The following is an 11,500-nucleotide window of genomic DNA, read 5'->3' as shown; positions in this document are numbered from 1 at the left end:
CGAAACACTGAAATTAAACATATTCACCGCCAGCATTTAAAAATAGCAATTTCTGCATTTTTCCACAAATTCAGATTTCAACACTTTCTTAGTGATCATGGTAATTTATGACTTGGAGTCTTTTGACCAATGAAGGATTTGCAACTAGTAATATTTCTTGCTTATTATTTCAACTCTAGATTATTATTTCAACTCTAGACTTGTTTATTTTCATTCCATGGCTGAAAATGCATAAATGTTTGGACAAGTTTAGTCTCTGTGTGCTGACACTTTTGCCACAGGCTCAAAAACATCTGAATTATCTCTGTAAAATGTATTTTACCTTCCTGGCAATACTGAAAAAAAACCCCTTAAACAAATATGTTTATGTGCCTAAAGACCATTATAAACCCCTGTGAATCCACTTTAATTCATTACAGAAATTGGAGCTGCCCCTGTACCTCTGTGCTGGGTTTAATAAAATTCACGTCAAATAGCTGATGGGATGAGCAATTTGAAGTTTGTGCTGGCACCTTGGCACTTATATATATCTATATGTGTGTGTATACATACCTACCATACTGTTTAATTTTTGATCCAGCTTTGTTCCTAGATGAGCCTTGTAAAATGAGCTGAGCTGCAACCTGCACATCTTTGCAGAACGATTAGAGCAGGATCCAAATCCGCCTGTAAATTCAAGTTTCCCTTCATTTCCATCGCTATACATCTCTGAATGACAGCGAATTCATTCCTGCGCTGGAGACTTGCCAGAAGTTTCTCATCTCGCTGTCTGTGGGCTGCTCACTCCAGCTCTGGCTTTTTTTTTTTTTTCTTTGAGGTTTTTCTGATGCCTATAGAGTGAGCTCAACTCAAAGGTTTGCAGCTTCGCTCTCGTCTGCTATTCTGTGAGAGCCAGCCTGGGCGCCGGTACAGTCAGGAGTAGTGTGTGAACGCCGGATTTCTGCCGTGTTTCCCTGCAGGTGACTCAGAAACTTCACAATGCGGCTGGTAATGTATTTAATTTTCTAAATAAATACTTAAGCGTTCCTCTTGTGCAGCTTTGTCAGCTTTTGGATAGACCAGCTTTCTTAGAACTAATTAAATGAGGAGATGTCGGGGGGTGGTGGATGCCTACTGGGACATGGATGCTGTTTGTTTTACTCGCCAGCCAGAGATGTACAGGCAGATTTCCTCAAGGAATCTTAAATCAAGCAGCACTTTTTCCTTTTGATAAGGAGGCTTGAACAAATAGGAATTGCATCTGCTAATCTGTAATGAGCACAGAGCTGCAGTAAGTTTATCAGGGAAACCTAAATTTAAGGCTGTGTTATGTTGTAGGCTCAGGAAGGAGAGAATCGTCTTCATGTGCTAACAATTTAAAACAGCGTTTGAAAAAGATGCCTGAGGATTCGGAGGGCTCTGCTGAGCAGTGGTCATGCTGCTGTGGCAGGATTTCTCTAGGTTTAACTGCCCTTTTCTTTTTGCTCTGCAATTATTGGAAAAAAACGTGGCTACGGTTCATGGGGTAACCCTACAGGGCTTTTCAGCTGTGGTATTTAACAGGCATTTCAGCTCCTCTAAATGCAAGCCCTTGAATAGTAAGCAGATCAATGTAGGGCTCCTGTAGCCAAGAGTTCAGCTGTTTGTCAACATGTAAAATCTCACAGCTTCCCTCCGGTGCAGCGCAGGCAGCATGCTTGATTCTTATGAAGTCATCCAGGAAATGCTGCGGAGACCAATCCTGGCTCCGGCCATGGTCAAAAGACTGAAGTAATTAATCTGAGATTGATTTTTTTTTTTTTTTTTTTCATTCCTAAAACAGTAGTAGTGCTAGGCAAAGGTTTAGTTTGGAGGGGCTAGTTGTATGTATTCAGCATCAAAGCTCTTTTCAGAGGAAATTCTGCCTTCTTTTAGCAGTACTTCCCTCAAGACTGGCTTACGCAGTGTGTTATCTTTACACCTGATGCTAAACTGTACATCATCTCAGTACAGTGCAGAAATAGCCCACGAGGCTTTTTCATTTTCTCCTGCTTACAACCAGAGCGCTTAACCGTTGTATGCATCATTACAAAGCTATCCATCAGAAGGTGATGTATTGAAATGACTAGATGTGAACACCACAGAGTGAAAAAATAAAACTAGGTGCTCTTAGCTCTGAAGAGACGGAGCAAGCTAGCATGCTTCTGAGACAGCACATGGGAGTTCGAGCTAATTGTGAGTGGTAGCTCAGGCATTTCATGGCACAGGTTCTGACGCAGCCGGTGAGGATACATCCTGCACAGGCAATTCCTCACCGCGTGGCATCCGCTGCTTCTCTTAATTCAGTGGGAAAGGAGGAGGAGGTTTAACATGTGGGTATCGATATATCTGACATGGCATAGAAGATGTGGCTCTTAGCTCTAGTGTGGGTGGATGTAAATAAGCAAATATTGAATTATCATTTCTACAAAGCTAAAATTAATCTGCGCTTTTATGTTTTCTAGGACAACTTGTCAGACAATGTAAACTAATTTGCTAAATTGAACAGGAAAAAAGAATGCATTAGGAATATCTAATTTACCTAGAGCTGAATATATTTTGATTCCCTATATTGCCTGTTTCATGCTTTTCAGCTCTGCAATAGGCTAGGTAAGGTCTATGGGTAGTTTTAGAAATAAAAGAAATACATAAAGAATTTGCCTTAGTGGTAAGATGCTGGGATTCACTTAATGTTCACAATGCAGCACTGTAAAGCCTCGTGCATTGTCTCAAATACTTTTCTCACCTGTTTGCACTCTGCATTTCAAAGTACAGATACTATATGAGACCTTCGCTTGCTTTAAATCTCTGGCCTCTTAAAACTCTGATTTTATGTTACTTAAGGGTCCTGCAGGTTCTTTCTCTTGCAGTTTGTGGACTCGTGTCATCTCAATAAAACCAAGGAGACTATTTATATGCTCAAGAGCTAGATCATCTGTTTTGTATTTAAAAGCTTGTATAGACCTGAAATACAGAAACGAGATCAAATGCAAGGAAAATGTTTGTACTTACAGCAATTTCCCTGGATGGCAAAGAAAAGACAGTAATAAATGACGTGTTGTTTGTAGTGTGCTCTCTGAAGGTGAAGTCTTATGGTTTCAGAATACCTGTAACTGTTACACAGACTTGCAGCTTCACAGTGAAACCAGTATTTAATGGTGTTTCCATCTGAAAAGCCTGCATTGTAGCATTAGAAAGGCAGTAGTTCAGGCAGACAGGTGTTGTCCCAGGTCCCTGTGCTGCCCACTGAGCATCAGGGGCCGTTACCTGACTTCAAATACACTCTTCTACAACAGGTTGGATGGGTAAATACAGTGTGTAAAATCACCTGCAGCAACACCAGAGGTAACGTGAAAATTTATCGTGAAATAATGTTGTCGTGAGGGGTTTAATTGAAGTTTGGTCATGAGACAGATGAAGCTTTGCTCTCCCTGGATTTGGCAGAAGCTACATGTGGAGACATTTTCATTTAGCAAGGCTGGATCTATCAGAGAGTATATAATGTGGTTTTGGGGAAAAATAGTGCTTGGGAAAATAGGTCTGTTCTTCAACGTCTCTGCAAGAACGGGAGAGTCAATCGAAGGTAGGCAATAATTCATTTAAAGTACGTCAAATAGGTGAAGATAGACACTGCCTAAAATTGTCCTCAGGAAAACTGTGCATGACGATGAACGGGTGTTGGTAGTCGGGCTAACGTGGCATGTATGTAGACACTGAGATAGGCCATTAAACTGGACCAGACCCAGACTGAGCTGCTGGGAGACAAAGTGGGAAGAAGCTCTCAGCCCATACGTCTGGGTGCATTTCCCCGGCAGTCTGCATGATGGATGTAAAAACACCTTGAAGCAAGAGGCTTTGAAGTGGAGGCAGCTGCCTTTGGAGATGGCATTTGACCTCGAGCATCCACTGTAATGATGCACTTCAGCTGTGGTCAGTCCTCTGCCAGCCATGATGGCTCAGGCGAACTGGTTCCTGGGAAGATGCTAAAAGTGAAATACATATAATTTGGCTAAATAGGAAAGGACTGGGGACATAAACCACTCACCTGTCTGAAACTGTAGTTTTCAAGGAAGGGAACTGCAGGGAATTATTTCTTGTGGTAGGAAGAGATGCAAGGAATAAGGTGATAAAGGCACAGTGGTGCAGTTTAACCCCAGCCAGCAACTAAGTACCGTGCAGCTGCTCACTCACTCCCCCCAGTCCCCTGGGTGGGATGGGGGGGAGATTTGGAAAGGAGGTAGAACACGTGGGTTAAGACAAGAACGGGTTAATAATTGAAATAAATTAAAAAAAAATATTGTTATTATGATAAGGGAGACAACAACAAGAGAGAGAGGAATAAAACCCAAGACCGACCAGCGATGCACCACCAGCTGCTCCCCCCGCTGAGCGATGCCCAGCCAGCCCCCAGCAGCGATCGGCCCCTCCCGGCCACCTCCCCCCGCTTATATACCGAGCGTGACGCCCTATGGTATGGAACAGCCCCTGGGCTAGCTGGGGTCAGCTGTCCCGGCTGTGTCCCCTCCCAGCTCCTCGTGCTGGGGAAACTGGGAAGCCCTTGGCTTCGAGTGAGCCCGGCTCAGCCCCAGCTAACCCATCGGTGTGTCATCAACAGGATTCTCACCCTGCACCCAAACCACAGCCCGTACCGGCTGCTGGGCAGAAAATTAACGCTGTCCCAGCTAAAACCAGGACACGTAGTTATGCTGAATATTGGAAAATTTTCCTGTTGTAGGGTCTTTTTTATAGTATGCAAAATAACCTCTGCAGGGATCCAAATGAAATTTTACTACTTAAGCACTGAAAAAGAGCTGTGACAAGCTCTGTGCCCAAATGAATATGGCACATATTGGATCAGGCAAGTGGATTCATTTTTTTAAACTCCCTATTACCATCCTGTGCAAAAGAAATTTGTAGTAAAACTCAAAGTTGTTTTCAGAATTCAATGAGGTGTTTAAATAGGACTATTAAATTATAAGTGCTTAAAACACCTATAAAATGTAGGTGTTCAACAGGACTACTAAATGAAAAGCACAGCTGAGGTGCATTTCAGCATCAGCAATGCCATTCAACCTTTCTGCAAGAAATTAGAACAACAAAGCCAGGAGAACATGGTAAACTTTTCCAATAAATCCTTGCACAGGACTGAGAATATTGTACCTGACGCTCTGCGCGAGCCAGCTGGACGTGGAGATTGGTGTAATCAGCCCACCATGCCCGATCCTAACTGATGTACCTGGAACCAGCTCAGCTACTGACATGTGAAGGCGTTTGCAGGGAAGCGCTCCCGAGCCCTCGGCCTTGCTGAGGGGTGGCAGCACGTGTGCTGGTCTCGTTATGGAATTACCCGAAAGGACTTGTAAAAACACTGGGTAGCATCAGTGGGCACAAATCCACTGCTTCTGCCAGCAAGGGATTTTGCTGAATTTTCACTGCCCAAAGCCCCCCTTCCCACCCAGATGAAGAGCACAGGAGCAAGAAGAAATGAAATTTGTTGGTGGTCTCCGAGCATGTTTCCCTCTGGGAGGTTTAGTTTTTGCAGCGATTCTGAGGTTTTATGAAACATCTAGTGCGCTGAGCACTACCTTGGTGCAGCAAGATAAAACCGAGAGGCTTCTGCTGTAGGGCTTTCTGTTTTAATTACTCTTATTTGCTGCACCTGAAATACCTGTAATTAGCCCCAGCCTGACTGGCTGAGGGTGTAGGAAGCCAATTACCCAGGTGCCAGCAGATCTACGGGGTGGGAGTCAGCACTGCTCCCTTCCCTGCCTGCCCCTTGGGGTGAGAGCCCGTGCCTCCTGGAGCAGGGCTGGTTTGCTGTTCCATTGCCAGATGCCTGAGCCGTCCTCTACCTTCTCTTCCACCGTTGCGCTTGAGTGGTGGTGGGGAAAAAGCAGGTAAGAGAGCGTTGTTCATCTTGGAAGGGCTGGGGATGTGAGTGTTACGCCAGCTTGCAGGAGAGGGATCTCCTGTGGTTATTTATCTTTTGCATTTGCATCTTAAAAGAAGGAATATTAAAGCATGTCGTGGAGGGGAAATGTGTAACTTGACGTATAGAAATAACCTGTGGGCTCTGGGGAGAGCTGGCTGCTGTTCTCAGGCTCTCCCTGCCTGCGCGGGTCCCAGGGGCTCTGGTGTGCTCCCTGGAAAGCAGCCTTGCTCCCCAGGCTGTGGGGAGGTGGGAATGGGAAAGTCTGGTGAGATACGGTTGTGCAGAACCTGCTTTGCTGAGCAACTAGGTTACAACCACGTTGTCTGTGCAAAGCTGCTGTGCCTCCTCGAACCGGGTTGTGTGACCGTCACCTACAGCCGCGTTGCCTCCGCGGGCCCTGTCCCTGCTGCGTTCCCTTTGGTCAGGTGTTGGTAGGACACGCCTGGCCTCGGGTGCGTTGCTGCTTCCAAAATTAACGACTGTGTTTGATCAAATTTTTATGTGAGGGAATGGACAGTACTTTGTAACACTCGTGTGGTATGTTTGTCTCCCTGAGGAGCAAAAGGTAGTATCTCCTGGGGAATAGGTATTTGCTGAACTCCAGATTTGAGAGCAAGAAGTTTCCCCTGATGGTGAACTGAGGAAAAAAAAAAAGATAAATTTTAAAAATGCCCTTTGTTGTTAACTGTGGCAAACACACGGAGCCATTCTGTGAGCTGTGCTGTGTGGGGAGTGCTGCTCCAGACCCTGCTCTCCACCTGCTGCAGCACAAGCAGGTGCTGCCAGGGCCTCCTGGGCGCAGGTGGGACCAAGGAAGGACCCACCGCAGGTCCTCCTCCACCAGGGAGGGGCTGTGATCAGGTCTGGAAGGGACCAGCTGTTCAGCGAGGGAAGGGGCAGAAAGCTCCCAGCTTTGTGTCCTGAAGCTATGTGGCGTTTTGGTACCTGGAGCCATCCCGATACCTGTTTGGCGCTGTTACAGTGCCAGACCCGCGGTACCGCTGTGTGTGAACCATGGGTGAGGTCAGAGATTTTCCGACGTTGGTACAGAACACGGTGTTACAGATGGCTGGGATAGGGTGCAGGTGTGAACCATCGTCTATAATCCTGATGAATCTTTTCACGTGGGCAGGGCTGGCGCTAGAAAGTTCACGGTGGTGAATGGTGGCAGCTCCCATGCAACCCTCCTGCCAAGGGCCTCGGGCGGTGGCAGCATCGTGGTGTCCTCTGGGGCCACGTTCTGCTCAAAGCCCCGGTCATCTTGCTTTGCGTACACAGAGTGAGAGCAGTATCTCCTACCTCGCGCCTCGTGCTGTTGCCCGCTGCTCGCTTGGTGCTGGAGGTGGCTCCCAAGTCTGGGAGCTTGGCTACCATCTCTAGCAGCACCAGCCAGTGTCGGGGAAGGTGTTGGACAGAGCTGCCCTCTGCCACATCGGGGAAAAAGCCAAACAAACTGGGAAGCTGAAACGGGTGATTTTGTTCTTCCTGCAGTTTCAGGGTGAAATGTTTTTTGTTTGCTGTCCTGAAGATATGCTGGGCAGCACCGTGCCTTGTGGAAGAGTTGCAGGGGCTACCTGCAGCCAATTTAATTGCAGATAAACAAATACTCTTTGCAAGCCACTCCACAGTAATGTTTGAGCAGGATGTGATATTGTATGGCACTGTAAAGCTTGATATTAATTTTTAATAATCTTTGGATAGCCTTTGGAGGGATGCCCTCCATAGAATATTAGTCTCTGCCCTTCAAAGCTCCAGCTTTCCTGCTGGATAAATTGTACAGCAGCAAATATCTATTTCCAGGGGCTCGCAATCAATGTGCACTTGCTCAGAAGTGGTGGCGTGTCTCCTGTCCAGAGGCATGTCTGGTTGCAGCTGCTCAGTGCTCGGGACAGAAGCTTTGGCTTATAGAAAATATAAGTTGTTCCTGGTCCAACAGGACTGTTTTGAGATGCTTCTAAGGGAAAGGTAAATCAATTTGCAAGAAACGAAAAGATACCTTTTTTTTTTAAGAAGAAAATGTAACAGACTGCTTGGTACCCTTTTCTGTACTAGCTTTGTTTAAGGAGCAGAAACATCTTTATACAAGACTAGAATACATTTAAAAAATAAAAGAACAACAACAAAACAGTTTGCTACACCTTGCAACTCCGCTCACTCTGCTCAGAAATGAGGAAAAACCTTTTGGAGTGACTTTTCCCCTCCTTCCACAATTTCTACCATACGTTCATCCACATTAGTGAGTCCTAACTCTGGTGTGTTAATTTAGAGCATCTTGCTTACTCTTGATAAGCGTGAAACAAATTAGGGCATGTTAACATCTCCTGCAGCCCTGCCTCGGATTGCCTCTTGGCAGATCCCCTCGCGTCAGTTTCTGCAGCATTGGAGGTGGCTGAGCTTGATCTTTGTTTTGCCATCCTGGGCATAATCCCAGAAACATTAGGTTTGGAAATCTTTTGGCAGAAATGTCTGGCGATTATGCTAGCTGCCTGCCAGGGCATCCCTCGCCAGGAAGCGGCAGGAATAAGGGCCACACCTCAACCAATGCCCTAACGAGCTGAATCCACATCCCTTTGGAAACAGGTTATTCAGGAGTGCAAAGCAAACACAGCAGCTCTTGAATTTCCTTTTAGACCCTTAACATTCTGTTTTCTTCCTCTTGGTAGACCAGTTTTCGATAAGCGGCTACCTCTGTTGATGCTGGAGTACCAGTCAGACAGTGGTGATGCAGGAGAAGCTCGAGGGCTGATGGCCGATGGCCTTTGCTAGGTCCCCAGCTGCCCTGTCTCCACTGGTATGATGTGATGTGGCCAGCTCTGCCCACTGCCCATCTTGCGTAGTGCAAGGTACTGCAGGCTTTCATAATTAAACCAGGAAATAAATGACTTCTGTGAAAGCAGAAGGAAAAAATATATCTTGGATACAAGCTTGAGCGATGTGGAGGTTAACAGGGCATCACAACCTGTAAAACACTGAAGGATAATGAAGGATGTTCTTGGTGGGCTGTTCCCATCACTGATCTGTTGGTACCTGCTGCCAACAGCAGTGGGTCACAGTGGACATGCCTATGCTACCAGCTGTAGAACTTCTGTTTTCCTTTTCACATCCTTCTCCAGGATGAAGCTGCAGCTGCAAAGGTCGCCAGACATCAGATGCCGCAAGTCAACGTTGTTATCCCTGAAAGAAAATTGCATCACTTAAGCTAATTACCAAATGGCATTTCTCCGCTGAAAAATTACATACCTGGGCTCTCTAGGAACACAGAGCACACAGCTCTGAAAGCAAAGTAATTTCTAAGGCTTTTTGAGTGATGCAATTTAGTTAACCTACTTCCCAAAGCACAATTAAGTGTAGCTGAATAACAGCTGTACAGGAATGACCTTTCCTTAAAAACCTAGTCCTTGTGCGTTTGGTATTTCACTAAGAAGGTTTGCACAGCAGCTAGCACGCAGTTAGTGCTCAAAGGGTTACCAAAGGCAATCCCTGGGAGGGTGAGCTCCTCTCCGCTCTTGATTTCATTTGGGCTGCAGAAGGGTTAGCACCTGTGAGCTGCTGGCCAAAGCATCCTCCCTTCGATTTATCAGCTTCGTGGGAAGCAGTGGAATTAAAATCTTTAGGACACATCTTTGCCTGGTCTGTAGGTACCTGTTGGAGAGTGTGACAGGCAGAGCAGGTTTTGTGGGTTTTGGTTGCTTTGTTACGAGCAGGTTTTGTGGGTTTTGGCTGCTTTGTTACTACTTTTTTTTTTTTTCTTTCTTTTCTGTAAGAGGATGAGTGAATGGATCATTCCCCTTTTGTATGTCCTCAGCAGTTCATATCTCACTGGGGATAAATTCTTGCATAAGCCTGGATGTTCACAGCAGTGGTACAACCCAGCAAAGGTTTGGTCTTGTTTCTGAGTACCTTCAGGATATTTTAAAGCCAGATGCAAAATTCTTTATTTATCCCTTTTCTTTCCTGTGACACTTCCTGTTAGAACATCCTTTAGCAATAAAAATAAAGCTTTAATTGATGCAAGTGGATGAATTTGGAAATGTTGTGGTCAAAGACGTGAGCCCAGCTCTTATTTCTCAAGCCAGTAGGTTGTCTCTGAGTCTCTAGCCTGAATCCCAAAGGCAGGCTTTACTGTAGCTTTATACCATCAAAAAAAAGTACTGAAAGAGCAAAACCTGAAGAGGGAAGATTGGCTAAAAATCATACTTTGGAGATTTGCAGAGCTTTTTGCATCAGATCTGCTGGCAGGGGTGGATGAGATATTGTTGATGCATCAGTATTAAGAGGAGCTTGCTGTTTGTTTTCCTGGTCCGTGTTTCACAGAAATATTCTAGCTTCACATTTTTAATGGAAAAAAGTGTATTTCTAGCCTTCTGTGTTTGTAGAGGATAGCTTACAAGTGCAAAGCCCAAAGGCTCAAAACCCCAAAGGCAAATAAAGCACCAATATTTACAGTTGTTTAGAGTAACTCTTTTTTTAATTGAATTTCATGGCATTTGGTGTTTTGGTTTATGCATTTTGAATGATAATACACTGTCTTTCAAGTATCTTGCAAATTACTAACACTATCAGATTTCATAAGTTAATCGTAAATGGTATAAACTGCCATGTGAAAACATTATTTAAAAAAAAAAATAGAATGTGTTGTGAATCCTGTTGTGAGAGATTTCCTCCCATCTCGTAAATTACTTGGAAATTACTAAAGGAAAGAAGAAATAGAAAGCAAAATGGAAAGCTTTGATGTTAGTTTTTCTCCGTTTTTATCTTTCTTCTCACTTTTTATCTCTTTCCCGTTCCAAGTCTTTGATGCCGTGACTGCGGACAGTGTCCCTTGTCCTTTGTATAAAATGTCATGGGCACTCGGCTTATTTGTAACTGTTGCTATATTGTCTGACCATCTAGATTTACCAGCCAGTATGCACGTTATACTGACAATGTGCGGTCTCAAGGAGGAAAAAAAATTAGAAATCTTTCTGTTCTTATTTTCCTTTTGTTATTTAAAAAGAAGTATCTATCTTTTACTGAAGCCACAGGCTTGGGGCGCTGTGCTGGCCGTCGCGCAGAAGTGCCCCCGCCGCAGCAGTAGCCTGAGTGCCGAGCCGTGGTGGCTGACATCCTCCTAGGTGGAATCACCCACCTCGCCGTCCGGAGACTTAGGTGGGCTTACATCCTTCTGGGGTAACCTATGCATCATGTTATCCTTTCTCCTTATACGCCTAGACGTGCCTCACCCTCGGTGCGCTGCTGAGCTGTACCTTCTCCTGACGTGGGGCACCTAAACTCGGGGCACGCTGTGTGAGAGCTTTTCTTCTGCTTGTATTTGAATTTGCTGCTTATTTTCTAATGAATGCCAATATCCAGTTTGGAAAACTGTTAATGTACGGTCCCTGTAACATGTAGGAGAGCTTACAAGGAGTGCTTCTCTCCATCCCCTTTCCAATGGGAGAAGCTCTGGTGTCTTCCCTGGGGGTGAGAAGCTTTCTCCACAGCCTGGCCAGTCTGCTGACTTCTCTGCCGGCTGTTGCTTCTCAGCCATGGAACCTGGTTCTAGCAGCCCAGCTGCAGGAGCATTGCCGTTTG

General features: G+C 45.3%; 1 protein-coding gene across 1 annotated transcript in view; it reads left to right on the top strand.

Moving 5' to 3' along the window:
* The first annotated feature begins 884 nt into the window (after positions 1 to 884).
* Positions 885 to 11,500, top strand: part of IQCJ (IQ motif containing J) — a 53,906-nt gene continuing 43,290 nt past the window's right edge. The window contains 1 exon segment of the mRNA XM_027806656.2: positions 885 to 987. Within this exon segment, the coding sequence (XP_027662457.1) occupies positions 979 to 987 (9 nt within the window). The 5' untranslated portion in view covers positions 885 to 978.

This window comes from Falco cherrug, chromosome 11 (assembly GCF_023634085.1).
Source record: "Falco cherrug isolate bFalChe1 chromosome 11, bFalChe1.pri, whole genome shotgun sequence".
Classification (NCBI taxonomy): domain Eukaryota; kingdom Metazoa; phylum Chordata; class Aves; order Falconiformes; family Falconidae; genus Falco; species Falco cherrug.
Note: the sequence above shows the minus strand (reverse complement) of the source record. Positions and strands in the feature narration are given on the sequence as shown.